Consider the following 18,238-nt stretch of genomic DNA (forward strand, 5'->3'; position numbering starts at 1 on the left):
TTGGTCCATTTTAGGTGCCAGCAGTTTGTGATGGAGTGCTGGCAAAGGGGTGGATGGGAATGGAGCCCAAGAAAGTGCTGTAGTGATGTGCTATTGCTGTGAGCCCCTGGCATCCCTTCCAGTGCAGAGAAAAATGTTGACAGCGTGTCTGGGGGATTTGGCTTCCTCACCCCCTGGATTCAAACAACATCTACAGGAGAAAAAACCACTTGAAAGAGGAGCAATCAAAAAGGTGACAGGAGAATTTTCACAGAGACGCCTGTGGCTTTGCACATTAGTTACTACAGAGTAACTACAGCGTGGATTTACACCCCACCCCTGCCCTGTGCTAAGCCATGTGCCCACTCAGAGCCCAGGGCAGGAGGCAGCGCCAAGCAGTTCCCATGTTGTGAGGTTCTTTTGGCGGATTCTCCATGTAGACAAGCCAGGGAAGCATTGAATTTGCTCTAAATTTGGGGTGGTTTTCAGGAGATCGGTGTTAGGGAGCAGAAGTGCCCTGCAGGACAGCATTTCTGAGTCAGTCCATGCTCTCAGGCTGTGGCACAACAGGAAGGTCGGGCAGTGCAGCTCTCGGGCGTGCGTCCCCAAAGTTTGGATCAAAGAGACTCAGGGAGCCAATGGACGTGGCCAGAAGTCACAGAGCCTGGCTGAAACAACAGGCAATGGAGCTTTGCATAGTCTGGGGGGGTGGGTGGAGGGCCAGGGAGTCCCCACAGCAGTGAGGAGAAGGGCTGGGGCTGGATGGAGCCTCCAGGGGGATTGGGTCCCACAGGGATGGGCTGAGGGAGCCAGGGGCTGTGGAAGACATGGCAGGGCCTGTGGTACCTACAGACAGAGTGGGAGGAGCAGGGTCTGTTTTCTTGTTGTGGTAAATACAAAACATTAAAAAATAGTACAACGACTCCTGGAACTGCCCCCAGGCAGCGCCGGGGGCGCCGGAGATTTTCAGAGCTGTGTGAGGGGTGCAAGGAGAGGAGCAGGAGTCTAAAACTCCTTCATGCCCCTGAAAATCTCCTGGAAGGCCTTAAGCTGAAGCCCCAGAGGGCTGGGGGGATGAGCACTGGCAGTGCTGGGGGCTGGATCACACTGAAGCCTCTGCGTGCCATGGCATCGGGGGCTGAGTGGGTAGAAGGGGCTCTCTGTGCCCTGGTGCTGCTGCTGGGCATTAACCAGGCTCCTGTCTCAGTGCCAGGGGTGCTAACCTCCCTCTGGGTGCACAGAGAAATGTGGGGGCACAGGGAACGCCTGATTGTGCCTTCCTTTAAAAAGCCCACCATGGGATGGGGGTGAGGAGGAATCCGGGGTTCTCATGCAGCAACATCCTCCTCTGCCAGCTCTGAGATCTGCCCTAAGTGATAAAAGAGCTCGTAGGAACAGACATGGAGAACATTCCCAAAGGCATGCAAATGGTCATTGTCTCTTTTTTTTTTTTTTTTTTTTTTTTTTTTTTTCATCAAAAATACAAAAGCACCCACCACATCCTCCAGCTTTGGCGGCTGCGTTTCGCTCGGAGCAGAGCCGTGGTCCTGCTGCAGCTCTGCTCTCCCTCCTCCTCCTCCCTGGAACAGCTCTCAGCTCCTGATGGCAGTTTGAGCTTTGTTTTTGTTGTTTTGTGTTTTGTTTTGTTGTTTTTTTTTTGTAGAGACAGAGAATTTGACGATTTAAAAACCAACACAACCCCCCAAAAAATCCAGTGACTTGTGCCAAAATTCTCAGGAGGACTCCTCAAAAACGTCCCGTTCTCGCCTTGTGTTTTCCTTCCAAAACCAGCTTCCTTCTGGAGACTCTCTCCTCCTCTTGCACGAATGAGGTAGTGGATTTCCCCCTTCTCCTCTCCTCTCCTCAGTGGCCTCTCCCATTGCTCCTCAGGGTGATTTTTATCCCGTCCCTGGCCCAGGCTCATTCCCAGGAGGCGGTGAATTGACGCATGCGTTCCTTCCGACGGCGCTCCAGAGCAGACTGTCTAGGGCTGCCCACCTACACTGTGACAATTTTTGTTTTGTTTTGTTGCAAGGCTGAAAGTAAAAACCCCAAAAGGAAAGTTGTCTTCCTCCTCTTCAAGGTATTTGCATGCTGAAACGTCTTCTAGGAAGCTGTAAAAGAAAGAGTGGCTTAGGGCACCTTCCAGCAGGCAGCAGATGCTCTCCTTACACTGCTTTGGGTGGTTCTGAGGTCCCTGTTTGCCTGAGCTGTGCTGATCATGCTGTGTTTGGGAGGTTCCCAAGACATTTTGGGATTGTATTTCTGGGCAGGTTGATTTCTGTCCTGAAACCTTTCTGGTTTTACAGCACTCCACTCTTCTAAACCCAACCACAGGCTTTTCACCAGGGAGACTTGTGTGGTCACTTTGGACAGCACAGCGAGGGCTTTCCATGCTGGCCATTTGGGCAAAAATTCTACTGGGCGATTTTTCCAGCAGAAAAGTGTGTTTCTGCTGGAAGGAGCCCATCCTCTGAGGTGTTTTTTACGTGTTTGAGCAGCTGGTGATGGCCAAACCAAGCTGGAGTCAGCGCCTTCCCACTGCACTGAGCTGGGAATGAGGGGCAGGTCTGTCCTATGCCCTGGGCTGGAGCTGGGCTGAGGGAAGGAGAGGGAAGGGTTACCTCCGATGCTGAGTGAAATGTAGAGCACGATGATGATGGTCCCCAGCACGATGGAGACGATGCTGAGCAGCCTGGCCATGCGTCCGAGCCGCCGGGCGCCGTCCGTGTCCCCCTGCTGGCCACTGTTCCTCGACTGGGGAGACACAAAAAGAGTCCCTTGAGAGGGGCAGCAGCTCCAGGGGTGACTCCCCGCCTGTGGAACCCCAAACTGAGCCCCATTTGCTTTCCTGCTCCTTTAATCGGCAATCACTTGGTTCCTAAGTAAAAACTGAGGATTCCTGGTGAGGGAGAAGCGTCACTGCTGGGGGCAGGGCCTCCTGGTCCTGCTGGAAAGGATCTCCCTGGCATGCTGCCCTTGGCTGGGGCAGCACCCAGCACCCAGCAGAAGGGCAGCTGGGAGAGGGCTGGTGGTGGAATTACTCACCGTGCGTCAGCATTTGCCGCCAGCCCGGCCCATGGGACCAAAAAGCCTCCCCAGATTTGTGCAGTGCCCTTCTGCCACCCCCAAAACCCATTGGGAAGGGGGTTTGGGGGGAGGGAAAGGGGGTGAGGGGTTTTAAAGCTTGTTGGTGGCGTTTTCACCTGGTTGGGAGAGCTTGGAGTGAGGGGAAAGGGAGCAAGGTGGGATAGGGGGAGAAAGGAGCCCAGCATCCTTGATCCAGTGGAGGAGTTGGGAAAAACCCCCCTAAACTTCACTGGGAGTGGGGTTTTATCGATGATTTAACTGCTTTGAAGCAGGTATTCCTCCTTTGGGGCTGCTTTTATGTATTTAACACTTTGACATGGGTTAAAGGCTTCTTCCCCTGGCCAATCCATCCCCAGCCAAGCTGCCTTGGAGGAGAACAGGGGGGCCTGGGAAAAGCTGTGGGGCAGCAGCTCCCACAGCCCTGTGCTGTGTGACAGCTCCTCCCTTTGGAGCATGGCTGCTAAAAGTGGGGAAATTCTCAGTTAAAAAGAAAAACAAGTGTACTAGTTAAAATGAGTTAAAGTGGAAATGGATTAAAGCAATCCCAGTTTCTTTCCAAAAAATGTGAATCTCAGAAATAGCTGTGATGGAAAGGGTCCTCTTCCTCACGTTAAAAAGAATAAATAAGAAGAGCAGGGAGGTCTTGATCAGTTCTAGCAATAATAATGAAACATCACAGAGAATCTGAACCAATACTTGGTGCTGCTGCCCCATTTCCCATTCATGCTGCTTTAATTCCTCTGCCTCTTGGCAGCACCAAAACATCCCAGGCTGTGCATGGGCAGCTGCTCTGTAGGAAAAACACAGCTTTGGAGGTTTCCATGTGCTCCTTAGAGTTTGTATCACCACGAAAATAACCCAGCAGAGCCTCAAGCAGGGGGGTGGCTGCTTCCTCTGCCCCCCTGCCCACGCCCTGCCCCGCTCAGGAGCCTCCCTGGCATCGCTGTCCCCAGCAGGGACGCAGGAGTGCTCAGGACCTTGCTCCTCCTGCTCTCACCAGCAGCTTTGCCAGACCCACTCTGAAAGCAAAGGGATGCAGCCAAGAGCTATTTTCATCCCAGAACAGGAGGTGACAAAATGAAGCCTCATGGGTTGGTGGTGAGAGCTGGGGAGGATGCAGGAGCCCAGGGATCCACAGGATCCCTGCCCTGCTCGCTGACAGCTCCAGCTCCGGGGATTTGGGTTTTCAGGCTCTGGTTTTTGTAACAAATTTTGCAACAATATTTTGGCGGGGTGTGGGTTAGATTGCAGTGAAATATGCAGTTTTAGCTGTCTTCCAGGCAAAATTCTGTATATATATTTATCACTACAGCTTCTGGAAGTGTTTACTGCTCATTTATCCTCCACAATTATGAGAAACACATCAGCATTGGCATGGGATGTTTAGCAAGAATTTGGTACTGTACATATATTATTAATCAGAGTGGAACAGTTTGATTATAGCTCTCTAGTATCACTAATCCCCTGTTTTGCTTTCCACATAAAAACATTAACATCTTGTTTATTAATCGAGGCTCACCAAGGCAGAACATCTCCAAAAAGCTCGAGGGCTCTGGGGGAGTGAGTCACTGTGTCAGTGCCAGGGGACTCCCTGCTCCTGCCCAGAGCTGGAAAATCTGCAGGACCTGGGGAGTGGGCGCTGTCCTGCAGCCCCTGTGGGCCAGGTAAGGCTGGCTGACTCAGGGATTATTAATTTTACCTGTTTCCCACTGCTGTCTGCTCCTCTTACTGCCCAAAATGGGTTTTTTCCCTAAGTGGCCTTGTTGCAAATGAAGGCAATTACCTTCCTGTGCTAGTCCCAGGGATGGGGAAGACAAATCATCCCATCCTCTTCCCTGCAATCCTTCCCAATTGATGAACTGGCTTTGGATGCTCTCTGCTGCCGTCCACCAATTACCCAGAATAAATCATTAATCCTGGACACTTGGTGTTTTTGTTGAAGGAAACATTCCAAGAGAGGCATCAGTCAACTCCAGAGTGAGGCAGATGATGGGTGAGGACAGTCTGACTTCTCCCACATCTCCTGGCAATGACAGAATTTATTTTGGATACCAAGTGCCATGCAGAAGTGCCCCTTGATGTTACTACGTGGTGGTTCTGGATGGATTTTTTAATTTTCCTTCATTTATTTGGAGTTTTGAGCTCTGGGATGTGGTTCCTTTGCTTCTTCCCCCTGAGGTGGCTGCACTTTGGTGGGAAGGGGAAAGGATTCAGAGCAGGAATGCAGGGTGGGTGTGTTCTAGCCAGCCCTGCCTGCACTCCTAGGACATGGATCCCAGGGGATGGAACATCCTTGTCCACCAGTCCCACTCCCTCTCTTGGGGAGTCACCTGAACCCTTCAGAACTGCCAGACCATCACTTGGTGAGACAAACACATCCAAGAGTCCGTGGAGAAGCCTCCAGGTAATTAATTTCCATGAAATCAGTGGTAGCAGGAACAGGCTGGGGATGACTAGAGCGGGGTTTTTTCCACCTCTGGCCATAGGCCCTGCTGGGGTCTGAGAGCAGCTTTTGAAAAATGATTTATGAGACACTAAGCTCAAAAGCATTCATTTACTTTCCTCTCTGGACGCTGCTTATTACCCAGGGAAAAAAAAAAGCTTTCATGTGCAAAAGCTTTGACTGAGGAAAGAAAAGCACAATTGCAGAGCCAAAGGAATGTCAGCACATTGTGGAAAGGTCCTCCTGGCTCCCCAGGCGATGGGAATCACAAAAACCTGGCTCCTGCTCAGATCTGGGCATGATCAGGCACACCTGGGCTTTACTCTGAGACAAAACCTGAGCTTGGGGCATCACTGAGACTCAGCTCCTCCCTGCTGTAGGCAGCTGAAACACCAACCCCTGCCCTGAGAGCTGCCCCGCTGGCAGGAGGACACAGCCAGATGTTCCCTGGTTCCTCAGGGAGGGAGGATGGATCGCTCCTCATCCTCAGGCAGGCCCCTGGCTGGCAGGTGGGTGTGTGGAGGAGGTGATGGTGCAGGCAGGGCCAGGACTAGAGAGGGCTGGAATAATTAATTGAACCACAGGACAGAGAGTGCAGGGGTGACTATGCAGGGGCCAGAGGATGTGCTGTGTGTGCCATGAACCTTGTCCTCAGCTGAATGCACCTTCTGCCTCCCCTTCCCCAGCTCTGGATGAGCCCTGGGCAGCCCTGGAAGCAGAGGGCAGCCCAACAACCTCATTGCCTTGCTGCTCCTGCCTCCCTTGGGTGTGACAGCCACCACGGCCCTGTCCCTCTCAGCCTGGCAGGAAGAACCAGCTCCTGCTCTTTTCCCACTGTTAACTCTCCTCCTGGTGTGGCCCAAGGCACATCCCCACCCCCCTGGAGGCTCTGACGCCTGCAAGGGACAGTGTGGGGATCTGTTTTGCATGAAGGCCAATGTGGCTGGCAAATCCCCGTGAGAGCCCTTGTTTATTACCATGGATATGCAATACCCAGCTGCTTTCCCTCTCCTTGCAGTGCAAAGCCAGACAAGGCTGGCTGGCTTCCCTGGCTGCTGCCTAAACAGGCTGTGCCACACAACTGTACTACGCAGATGACAGCTGGCACTGGCAGAAACGATGATTCCTCCTCAAAATGGAAATTGGTCTCCCTAGAGGGCTTTTTGTGGCAAGTGCCCGTGCCCGCCTTCAAGTTGCTGGTAGTTTTTGGGGGGAAGTGCTGGCTGCAGGTGCCCCTTGGTGTATTTCTGTGTGGTGAGCAGGTAATGGGGCTGATTTTCGAAGGAAAGATTTGCCTTTGTTGCAAATCAAAGGCATAGGAGGTGCTGGGTGTGTACAAGAGAGCAGCATCTGCTGGGGAAGGGGGTGGCTCTGCTTGTAGGGCTGTGCTGGCTGAGCCACCTGTACCCGAGATGGGTGGGAGGCCGGGCTGGCTTCATTCTCCCCTGCTCGGCTCTTGGTGTATTTGCTGAGCTGTGGGGGATGCTTAATGGAGGAAAATTGCTTCTCCGGGGCGCTAAAGCAGCTGCAGGTGCAGCCTGTCCCTTGAAGTGCCTGAGGCCAGGCACCAGCCTCCAGCCAGGGTCTCCCCAGTGCTGCAGGGCTGGGCTCGGAGGGGCGGAGGGAGGTCCCTGGTCAGCGCTTCGCCCGCAGCTCCTTGCCGGGGAATCCCGCCGAATCCTGGAGCGCTGCCTGGGGACAGGGACCGCGCTTCCCGGAGCCCTGCCCTGGAATCCCACCCCCTCTCCATCTCCATCCCACCGCCTCCTTTTCCATCTCCATCTCCTTTTCCATCTCCTTTTCCATCTCCATCTCCATCCCGCCGCCTCCCCGAGCGCTGCCCCGGGCTCGGTGCCGCTCCCCGCCCGCCTCCGCCCGCCCGCGCCCCCCGGCCCCGCACCGGAGCGCGCTGCGGGAGCCGAGCGGGGGCGGCACAGCCCGGCCGAGCGCTGCGGGAGCCGAGCGGCTCCCGGTGCCGGGGCTGCAGCACCGCGGACAGCTCCGGGGCGGCCGTCGGGGCGGCGGGGGAAGCCGGAGGCGAACCGGGCGGGTCCGTGCGCCCGGCGGGTCCCGCACTCACCATGATGGAGAAGACGAGGCCCACGATGTTGATGGGCCAGACGGGGCAGAAGCAGGAGAAGATGGCGAGCACCAGGTAGTCCCGAGGGCGGCCCTGCTCCGGGGCCGCCGTGCTGGTGGCCGTGGACGAGGCTCTGCCCAGGCTCAGCCGGGACGGCGACAGCGGCGGCGCCTCCAGGTGCCCGACCGACACCGACTTGTAGCCGAGCCCGTGCCCGTTGCGCTCCGTCTCGCCGGGCAAGGCTGCCGTGAAGGATTTGGAGCCGCGGAGGCCCTTCTCCTCCCGGCCCTCGGTCGCCGAAAGCAGCTTCTCCGTCTCCTGGAAGCGGGTGGGCAGCGCCGTGCCCGAGCCCGGGCCCGGACCCCCGGGCGCGGAGCCGGTGCTGGCCATGGCCCGGCGGAGCAGGAGCGGGCTCCGGCAGCGCCCCGCCGCCGCCGCCGCTCTGCGCTCGGGGCCCGCCGCCCCGCGGGAGGCCGAGCCGGGCTGGCCCCTCCTCCGGCTCGGCCCCCGGGGCAGGATCGGGGCCGCGGACCGCCCCGGGGTGTCCCCGGCCCCCCTGTCCTCGCCCCCTTCCCGCGCTCGGCCCCCGCCCGCCCCGGTGCGGGCGGCGCCGCGGCCCCCGGGGATGCTGGCGGGGATGCGGCGGGCGGAGCGCGGCGCTGGCGGAGCCGGGGAGTCCCCGCCGCCTTCAGCCCGGCCCAGCCCAGGGCTCCGTCCCGCCCCACCGACCCCCAGCTCTTCCCCGGGGCTCGCACGGGCTCTCCTCCGCTGCAGCGGGACGTGAGAGCGCAGCCCCGAGCGGGCTCCGCCCGTGCCCGCGGGACTCGGGGCCGCCTCCAGCCCCGGAGGCGCGGGGGATGCCGAGGGCAGCGCCGTGCGGGGCACACAGAGCCCCGCTGCCCCCGCTGTCCCCGCTGGCTGCCAGCCTTTCCCCACGCAGGTGGGGGACACGCGACACGGAGCAGAGCCACGAGCCCCTCATCGCTGCAGAGAGGGGCTGGAGCTGCCCTGGGCAGGGCAGGGCTGCCCGGAGGGGTCTGGGCAGGGTGTGGGTGCCCTCTGGCTCCAGCCGCTCTGGGAAAGCATCGTCCTCGGGTACAGGGCTGGGAGAGGCTCTGGGCACCCCATGCTGAGCTCGCCCTGCCCTCACTGTGCGTGGGTGACCGTGGTGACACCACAGCTGGGGACAGGGACACCAGATCAGCGGCATACCACGGCCCTGCACAGGACCTGCTGAGCAGAGAGGGTGCTGGTGCAGTGTGAGTTACATCTTCTCCATCCTTGGGAGCAGGGATGATGTGAGGGACAGGAGGGAGGGCTAAAACAACCCTCAGAGCCTGGATGCCCAGAAAAAAATGGATGTTTGCCACCCATTGTGTGTTATGCTTCAGTTCCGAATTTGCCAGGGGTTTCCCTGGCAGTGAGTGCCATCTACGGGGCACACCCAGCACCTTCTGCCTCCCCGAGTGGTGCCCAAGAACCTCCTGCCAGCCGGGACCTACTGCCCAGCCCTGCCCGGAGCCTTATCCCATCCCACAGCCTCCAAACAGAATTAGGAGCTGCAGTTTGTGCGTGTGGATCTGAGAGCAGTGGGGTGACCCTGCTCGGGGGGGGTCTCACGGGGCTTTTTGGTTCCCTTCCACTCCTGCCTCTGGGACCATCTGTTTCCATCTGCCTCACTTGGGCTGACCACCAAAGCTGGTGTGGGAAAAACAGGGAGATGCAAATTCGGGAGGGGGGAGGAGGGTTCCTTCCTGAGTTTGGGAGTCACTGAAACATTCTTTGCATGCTGCTGTTGCTGGGCTCTCACTCCCCGTGTGATGGCTGCTGACAGGGCAGGGCAGGGCCATGGAAGAGCCCGAGCAGGGAGAGCCACGCAGAGCTGTTGGGAGAAGCAGGATTCCTTCAGGGAATGTGGCTGCAGGCCTTCTTCTGGCCAGGGGAGCACCTGTCAGAGGCTGGAGCCAGGATGCCTCACACCATCAGCACTTCAAAGAGGCTCCTTTGCTGAGCAAAGAGCTCTCTCTCCTGGCTGCCACCAGTTTTCCTCTGCTCCCGGATCAGCTCCCCTGTCCCACCAGGAGTTAAGGAAGGAGGAGGAGATCCAGGTACTCAACAGCAGGAGGTTGGGATGGTTGTTCCAGCACGTGTCCCCAGGCAGGGGGAGAGCCCAGACTGCCCCTGGGATGGTGGGAGCAGAGGGGCTGGAGGAGCTTGGCAGGGCTCAGCACTGTGGGAATCCCACGGTGCAAAATGTCCTGTCCAAAACCCCGCCAGCTGCGGCGTGTGTGGCTGTAAATCCCCTCCTGATTCCTGCAGCAATTCCAGTTTGCTGAGCCTTGGGCAGGAGGGAGCCCTCGCAGCTGGTCCAAGCTCTCTAAGCCAGAGGGAAGGGACAAAAGGGACCTTTTCAGTAAAATTCCCCCTTCCTCCCCTCCACCCGGGAGCGTGCTGTTGGCCTGTCCCATCAGAGCCACTTCCCTGGCATCAGAAGGAAACCCCAATTGGATGGGTGGGTTTATGAAAGCCGACATCTGTCTCCCCTCCTGGCCTTGCAAATCTGCCAGGCACAAACGTCTGTACCAATGAGCTTAGCGTCGAAAGTGCCAGGGCAGTAACCTTTGCCTGCTCCTGCTCCCCTCCTTCACCGGCGGCAGCAGAGCCGCCCGCCAGCCGGGGGCTTTAGCGTCATCCCCACGGCCCATCTGTCCATCCCACACATATTAACAGCCACTGCCCTGCTGCTGGGTTTGCAACTCGTGTTTTCTCGCAGAGCAAGCAAGAGGGAATAAATAACAGCGGCGATCAGCAGCAGTGAGACCTCGCGACAAGGAACGCAGAGCCGGCGCTTCCAGAGGAATTCCCACCTTCCCGCAGAGGGGACACACGCAGCAGGGTCCTGTACAGCGTGTCGGGGGCTCTCGGAGCCCGCCAGCATCGCAGCTGAGCTGCGCATGCAGCAGCGCTTCCCTCCCTCACCCTGCAGTCCCTCCTGCTCCCCCAAGTGTCCCACGGCTCCTTTACCTTCCCTGCTGTCCCCAGCCCTGCCGGTCAGTGCGTGGGGAGGCACTGCTGCTGTCCCCAGCCCTGGCAGTAGCCCGGCTGCCCGGGGCCAGGCTCTTGCGGGCTGCCCGTGAATCGCTGCTGGCCGGGGTGCGGGATCCCGCCGGAGCCACAGGAGCTCTCGTAGTGATGGAGCTGCCGCTGAGGGGAAAACGCCGCGCTGAGAGGGGACGGAGGGCACCGTGTCCCTGCAGAAAGGGGCTCCCAGGGCAGCTGGGGGCGGCTGCCCCTCAGCCCCGGCTCCTGCGCGGGGAGCCCGGCCCGGGCGCGGCACTCGGAGTGGGCGCAGGGCCAGCAGCAGCCGGCGCCGCGCAGGGACAGCGACAGAGCCGCGATCCGGTTGATGGCTCGCCGGAGGGTTGCGATTTTAGAGAGCCTTTTGCCGCCGAGGTCGTGCTTGAGGGCCAGCCGCAGGGCGTTGAAGGCTTGGTTGTAGTCCAGGATCCTCTTGCGCTCCCTGACGTTGGCAGCCATCCTCCTGGCCTTGGAGCGCACCGGCCGGCTCCTCTTCCTCACCTTCATCCCGTCCGTGTCCCCCGGGCTGGCGTTTTCTCCCCTGCTTTGGGACACCCACAAACCCTGCCTGTAGCACGCCTGTGGTGCGTCCCTCGCGTCCAGCTCCTCCTCGGAGCTGTCGGGCTCCGGCCCCCCTGTCCCCGCGGCTGCTCCGGCCATGGCAGCGGCGAGGGGAGCGGGAGAGGCGCCGCTGTGGTCCTGCCTCCTGAGGGGTGTGGGTGACACTCCTGCAGGGACAGGCAGCCGCCTCTAAAAGCCTTCAGCAGGGCTCGTCACGTGTCTGCCCCGACCCTCCTCACCTGCCGCAGGTGAGGCACAGGGAGGGAGCCCTGCCTGGCCCTGCTCTGAGCGTGAGGCGCCAGGGCCGGGGTGGTGGGATGTTCACAGGCCCCCGGGGAAAGCACCTCCACTAAACACACGCTGCTTCAGTGTCTGCTGAGAATTTGGGCACTGCAGGAGCTCCCCCGGGCTGCTCTGCCCTCTCCTCTGCTGGCCAGGCTGCTGGCTCACCCTGGGATAGGCCATGCCGGGGTTCTCATGGTGCTGTGGGGCAGAGAGAGCCCTGAGGGGCATCACCAGCCTGGCTCTCCCTTCCCCCTGCTCACGGGTCCTGAGCACCTCTGTTATTTCTCAGCTAAGGGGAACTGAAGCACGAAATGGTGCCATTGCTGAGGAAAGCAGCAAGTCTTGTGCTTGGGTACAAGAGACACAGTGCTGGTGAGCTGGGAGCATCCCTGGGGACAGGGGGAGGTGGGTCCTGAGCAGGAGGCCTGAGGTGGGTCCTGAGCAGGAGCAGACCCCGCAGGAATGTGCAGGGCCTGGCACGCCTCTGCCCTGCGGAGCAGGAAGCAGGAATGTGGCAGGGGGATCAGGGCAGGTGATAAAAGAGCTAAAGTGCTGCCCGCCTCCGGAGCCTTCCTGTCCCTTCCAGCAGCCTGGGGGCAGAGCTGTCTGGGCCGGGGCTCCCGGGCCTGCCCGGCACTTAACTTGGGGATGGCGGTGCTGAAAGCAGCTCCTTGTTTCCTGCATCCCGAGCTGGTGGGATGAGGGGCTGTCCAGGTGCAGCAGGTCCGGAGGCCATGGGCAGGGCCAGGTCCCCAACCCCTGAGCAGTGAGGGACAGCCACGTGTGTTTGCACATCATCTCATTAGCGAGCAGTTGCTAAATGCCTTCCTGTGCCACGGGTAATGCTTTGAAAAATGGCCCAGGAGTGGTTCTGACAAATTGTTGGGGTTTCTGGTGCAAAAGCAGAGCCCTGGAAGAACGTGCCCCTCCCTCCTTGATCCATCCCTTCCTATCCGATCATCCCAGCTCATGTTTGATCAATAGCCACAGTCAGTGGGGGGTTATTTGTCTATTGCCCTTCTCCTCTCCTGGCTCTTTGAAGCTGGAGTTAATTTAGGTGCCTCTGCTCCAGGAACCCAATAAATCAGGAGCCAGGGCCTCGGGGACAGGGGAGGATGAGGCAGCAGGACTTCAAAGGCAGGTGAAGCTTGCAAATATCTTTGAGCTCTCACCTGTGCTCACTATGATTCTCCCTTGTTCTCCCCAGCACCCCTCTCACCTCCCAGACTTCCTCTGCCAGGCATGGAGGCTCCCCAACCACTGACTCACCCAGTGAGCTCAGCTCAGGAGCCAGGGGGTGTTTGGAACCCTTGAGTGCCAGCAGGACATGGATGTCAGAGCCACCTAGAGATGTGCCTGTCTAAAACCCAGCTGAGCAGGACAGATCCCTGCCATGGGGATGTTTTTGCTGGTGCTGGAGGTCAGGAGGGGCAATCCAGAGCAGACACAGAGGTGGCTGAGCTGGGCACAAAGCCAGCCCCAGCTGGGTGGTGCCTGGGCAGGGGCAGCAGTCCCACAGCTGTCCCCATGCCACCCACAGCCCCTGGGAGCTCCTTGGGAAGCACTGCCGGGGCTTCTGGGTCTCTGGGCAGCCCTGGCTGCAGGGATGCAGCCCCAGCTCCCAGAAGGGGCAAGGCCAGACCATAAATCACAGGATGTCTGAAGCCACCTGTAATTAGCACATCCTTCTGGGCCATCCCCACCTCGTCCTGGGCGCTTCCGACCCAGGTGCCCATTTCAGGGTGGGAGGTCAGCAGGAACGCCCCCCCAGCCCTGCTCCCCCGGCCCCTGCTGATTTATCACCGTGTGCTGGAGAGATTTATGGGCTGAGATGGGGAGCCAGAAACGTGTTGTGAGGCTCTGCTGGGCCCGTCTGCCTGACAGATGATGTAAGAGCAGTAATTATCTGTCTCCACACATAGATCAGGCCGTTCATGGCCCTCCCCAGCCTCCAAGAAGGGGTTTGGCCCTCGGGGACTCCCCACCTCCCAGCCTGTGTCACTCTGGACCGGAGCACTGCTGAGTGCTGGGCACCTGCCTCTCGTCACAGCTCCCATGGGTCCCTGAGCCCAAAGGTGTGTTTGGGGTGTGCAGCCCTGGGCTGGCTGCCACATCCATCCAGCACCCCCAAACTGCTGATGCTTCCAGGTGAGAGCTGCTGGAGCCGCCTGGGAGCACACTGCAGCTCAAACCCTGATGGGCTGAGGGGCTGCCCAGCTCCTGGCGCTGTCCCAGCACCCTCCATCCTCCTTGGGAAGGCTGCACCAGGAGGAATGGATGTGCCAGAGCAACACAGGGAAGGATGAGAGGCGGGACAGGCAGGGAGGTGCCCGTTCCTGGGGACAGGGGAAGGAGGAGGCGGCTCTTGCGACACTGCCCGCGGGTAGATAAATAGGGCGCTTTGTTCCTGCTGGGGCACGGCCAGGTGGCACAGGGGACACGGGCTGGTGACTCATCCGTGCCCAGGCAGCCACGCTGCAGGGCACAGGAGGCTGCAGGGCACAGGAGGCGGCAGGGACGGGCACTGAGAGGCCTGGAGGCGCCTGTGGGTGAGATCCCTGCTGCAGCACCAGGGAACAGCCCTGGCACAGGGCACAAAGCCACATCCTGTGGGGCAGGAGTGAGCCATGGGCACGTGCTTAAACACAGCACATGTGGCAGGCAGTGGGCAAAAGGCTTCACAGAATGCCTAAGTCATTCCAGGTGGAAAAGCCCTCGAATAGAATCCAAATGTTAACCCAGCACTGCCTTTTTACCATTAAACCCCTAAATGCCACATCCTTGTTTTTGAACATTTCCATCACTTTCCTGAGCAGCCTGTTCCAAAGTCTGACCATCCACTTTTCCTAATATCCAATTTTAGCTTTGAGGCCATTTCCTCTTGTCCTGCCCCTTGTTCCTTGGGAGCAGAGACAAACCCCCACCAGGTTTCACACTCCTTTCAGGGAGTTGTAGGCCTTCATTGCCCACCACAGGAGCCTGTGCCTGCTGCTCCGTGTGCCAGGAATGGCTCATCCATCCTGACACCAGCAGGGCTGGCAGGGTTTCACTGGCCAGAGGATGAGGATGGGACACACAGAGCTCTGCAGTGAAGGCCAGGACACGTGGAAGGCAGCTGTGGAAGGCACAGGAGCCACTCTGTGTCACAGGAGCCTTTAAGGCTCAGTCGTTCCTAGCTCGGGGGCCTCCTGGAGCACGTGGGATGGACTCTGGCATTAATTATCACCTTGTTACTGCCCTGAGCTGCCGGCACCGGGCATTCCCTCGCCCGCAGCTCCTCGGGGAGACCCGGAGGGGGCACTGGGAGTCTGTGAGCTGCAGGAGCGCAGCACCCGCGCCCCGCTGGTGTCCGTGCCCGTGCCCGTGTCCCCATCCCATCCCATCCCATCCCCTCCCCTCGCCGCCCGCTCCTGCCGCGGGCCGCAGCCGGGGCCGAGCCGGGGGGCGGTGGCAGCGCTGCCCCCGCCCCCGGCGGGGCCGAGCCGAGCCGAGCCGAGGCGGGGCGGGCCGGGGGCGGGCACCGACGTCGAGCCCCGCGGCGGCGGCTTCGGGGGCGGAAGGCGGTGTCAGGGGGTGGGGGAAGCCCGGCTCCGGGGGGCGGGGATGGCGGCGGGCGAGGCGGCCCGGGCGGACTTCGCTCGGCACTGGCAGGCGCAGTTCCCGGGGAGCCGGCGCCCCGCATGGAGCTGGGCTCGGTGCGGGCCATGGAGCGGGAGCTGGAGCGCTGCCGCCGCCACCTGCGCCGCCTGCAGCGGGCGCTGGCCGAGGAGCGCTTCAAGGTGGGATACCTGGAGGCGGCGCTGGCCCGGGCCCCGCCGCCGCCCGCCGCCCCCCGGCCCGCGGGCAGCTCCCCGGAGGGCGGCAGCGCCGGCAGCTCGGACGCGGAGGACGCTTCCTCGGCAGGTGGGTGAGGGGGAGCCGTCCCCACCCCGCGCCCCAGGGGACCAGGGTGTCCCCAGGGTGTCCCCAGGGTGTCCCCAGGGTGTCCCCAGGGTGTCCCCAGCCGGCCCTGCCGCACGCTCAAGGGCGAATGTGCACGGCCGAGGGCATCCCCGCTCCTGCGCTCCTCCCGTGCCGTGCCAGGGTAAAGGCAATCCCAAGCCCCTGTGCCATCCCTGCCACCCGGCTGGTGCGGCCCGAGCTGTGACTCGGCACGGGAGCCCCAGCGTGTCCCCAGCACGCAGCCAGGAGTGCCCCATGCCGAAACGTGGTAGAGGATGCCCAAAGTCCTTCTGCCATCCCCATGGGACAGCTAATGCCAGCCCTTGTGCGGTCCCTGACCAACCACTAAGGTCACCCCAAGCCCCTGCTCCTCCCCGTTCCACTCCCAGGGACATCCCATGCCAAGGCCCCGTCCTTGGGTGTGCGAGGAGGGAGGGTGGCTGGCCAGTCCCCTGCAGCTGGCTCTGGCCAGTCCCCTGCAGCTCTCGGTGATGGCCCAGTGGCCCACGAGCCACCTCTGGGGCTGGCACATTGCGCAGGAGTCATTTCCTGGCTCAGGGAACACCTCAGCTCAGGTGACACCCTGTGACCTCCTGCGGGAGAATCCTGGAGGCTCTAAAGCAGAACCTTGCCGGGGTGGTGACATGTCCCCAGGCATTTTTCCAGGTGGATTGAGGACAATGTTGTTTCACAAGTGCCTGGCTGTGTGGTGGCACTGAAGGCACAGCCAGCTCGCGCTGTCAGCCGTCACACTGTCCTACTTCCAGCGGCCTGGAAGTTGTTATTGCATCAGCATTAAACCCGGTTCAAACACAGTCCTGGCAGCTAGGGGATGTCACTTTTAATGCTGCTAATTCCACAGCTGACTTGAGTTAATTTTGTTCTTGCTTGATTGTTTGGGGTGGTGGTTTCCCCCCGAGGCCGTATCGTGCTGGTTTAAGATTGCCTGGAGAGCAAGTGCTCTGATGTCAAATTATGCGTAATATTTAGTTCATTTATATTTATTGCATTAGTCTGCAGTGCTGGAGGAAGTTTCCACTTCACCTTCCTGAGCTGCCCGGAGGTGGAATGTCCAAAGTATGTGGCTGCTCTCAGTGTTGTCACCGTGCTGTGCCAGGCTGCACGTGTGAGTGTTTGTCCTGCTCTCCAGTCGGCTGTGGGAGCCTGTGCCCTGGAACAAGGACCTTGGGAATGCTGCCTCCAAAGGGCTGCTCCAAGCCCCTCACCAGCTCCCAGCAGCAGGCACGGGCTGTGGTTCGTGGAGAGCTGCTCTGTGGCTGAAGCGGCTCGAGTGCATCAGAGCGACCAAGCACAAATCCTTCTGGTTTACACTCAGACCTGTGTTTTGTTTAGGTCTGGGTTATGCTCCTGGACGTTTCCAAAGCCAGGATGGTGCAAGGCTGCTCTCAGGTTGGTGGGTGATGTTAAAGGGGCTTCTCTGAAGCGCAGCACAAGCCCCTGAGGGTCCTGGCTTCACAATTTGGAGGGGTCCAGCCCTTTGCAGTCTTTTGGCAAGACTTTGAAGTCCAAAGTTGCATCAGCTGTGGTTGAATGTGGCCTCTTCCTCCTCCTCCTCTTCCTCCTCCCCTAAATGGATCTTCCTCAGGGTCAGCAGCTCCAGCACTCATCAGAGGAGGAAGCATCCCCCTGCCCCGTGACAGGGCTGGGCTCTGCACACAGGGCTGGGCTCAGCCCTCCCTAGCCTTGTCCCGACCCTGTGCTGAGCCTTTCCCAGGCATCAGCATTTTCTTTGTTGGGTGTTCTAAGGGCCCCTGTGTGCTCTGCCTGGGTGACATTTAAGAGCAGAATCCGAGAGTGCAGTAAGAGGTGTGTGGTCATTGCCTGGATCCCCCTTTCATGGACAGCTGCTTAACCCGCTGCTCCTGTTGTTTTCTTCTCACTTCTCTATGTTTCAGATGCAATTGAAAATTCACGATTGTGAATGCTGTTTGCTTTTCCTGCCAGCACTCTGTTGGTGGTGTGTAACCTGGTTAGTGCTGCTCTGCCTGGGTCCCTCAGTATTTTAATGTGAATTTTGGAGCTTAGTGCTGCCGTGGCTGTGGCTGAACGCAGTCAGTCCCCAGCTGCATCGACCTTGGGAAGCACCCTCTGGACAGCAAGTGAAGGAGTGTTGAATATCATCTTTATGGGAATTACCAGGGAAACACAGTGTTTTCCTTTAAGTAGCTTGTGATTAATCTGATTTAAAGGGAGGAAATCTGCAAGATGCCCGTCTGGGGCTATCGCGCCAGAGCGGCGCGTGTGACAGCCAGATACACCATCCTGGCATCCGAGATAACGCCTGTGCCAGCTCTCCTGGGACCAACAAAATCTGAGCCTCAGCGAGCAGATGGCTCAGAATGAAGCGTGGAAAGGGCTGAAATTCCCCTCATCTTGGCCATCACCTGTCCCTGTGGCTGAGCACACAGCTGGCCTCGCAGCTGAGTATGCGCAGTGCCGGGGCGCAGCGGGCTCAGGCTGGCTGCTGCTTCCATTTCCTGTTTGCCACAGAAGGGATGGGGGGCTGTGGGTTGGTGGCAGCCTGGAGAGGGTGAGCTGAGCAGGAGGAGCTGCTGGTGGCTGAGAGGAGGACGAGGTGATGCTCAGTGGAGATGCTTTGTGCCCGCAGCCAGGTAGCGCAGAGGTGGAAGCAGCTCTGGTGCTGGGTTTCCTCGCTTTGACCTTGGGAAGCAGGGAAAGAGGCTGGTTTGCCATGGAGCTGAAGCTCCTCTGGAAGGCTGTGGGGTTTGGGAGCCCCTGAGCTGCCCTGTGCAGTGCCC

At 59.6% G+C, this 18,238-nt stretch overlaps 3 protein-coding genes across 3 annotated transcripts in view; 1 reads left to right on the forward strand and 2 right to left on the reverse strand.

The window, feature by feature from the left end:
• Positions 1-1,441: 1,441 nt before the first annotated feature.
• On the reverse strand, positions 1,442-8,030 carry TRARG1 (trafficking regulator of GLUT4 (SLC2A4) 1). Its single transcript, XM_030962908.1, has 3 exons — positions 7,593-8,030; positions 2,604-2,736; positions 1,442-2,093 (listed from the first exon to the last, which is right to left on the reverse strand). Exons 1-3 carry the CDS (start codon positions 7,980-7,982, stop codon positions 2,086-2,088), a joined length of 531 nt encoding a protein of 176 aa, XP_030818768.1. The 5' UTR covers positions 7,983-8,030; the 3' UTR covers positions 1,442-2,085.
• Positions 8,031-10,643: 2,613 nt separating this feature from the next.
• On the reverse strand, positions 10,644-11,330 carry BHLHA9 (basic helix-loop-helix family member a9). Its single transcript, XM_030962974.1, has one exon. The coding sequence runs from the start codon at positions 11,328-11,330 to the stop codon at positions 10,644-10,646; it is 687 nt and encodes a 228-aa protein (XP_030818834.1).
• A 3,994-nt stretch (positions 11,331-15,324) lies between these two features.
• ABR (ABR activator of RhoGEF and GTPase) overlaps positions 15,325-18,238 on the forward strand; it is a 37,747-nt gene continuing 34,833 nt past the window's right edge. Inside the window, exon 1 of the mRNA XM_030962522.1 lies at positions 15,325-15,419. The gene's annotated coding sequence lies outside the window, so the exon portion shown is untranslated. The remainder of the gene's footprint in view (positions 15,420-18,238) is intronic.

The sequence above is a fragment of the Camarhynchus parvulus genome, chromosome 19 (genome assembly GCF_901933205.1).
Source record: "Camarhynchus parvulus chromosome 19, STF_HiC, whole genome shotgun sequence".
NCBI lineage: Eukaryota > Metazoa > Chordata > Aves > Passeriformes > Thraupidae > Camarhynchus > Camarhynchus parvulus.

Coding starts and splice junctions, on each gene's coding strand:
- TRARG1 (XM_030962908.1), bottom strand. CDS start 7,982: ATGGCCAGCACCGGCTCCGCGCCCGGGGGTCCGGGCCCGGGCTCGGGC. Junction 2,737..7,592: donor GCCTCGTCTTCTCCATCATG/GTGAGTGCGGGA, acceptor GTGTCTCCCCAG/TCGAGGAACAGTGGCCAGCA.
- BHLHA9 (XM_030962974.1), bottom strand. CDS start 11,330: ATGGCCGGAGCAGCCGCGGGGACAGGGGGGCCGGAGCCCGACAGCTCC.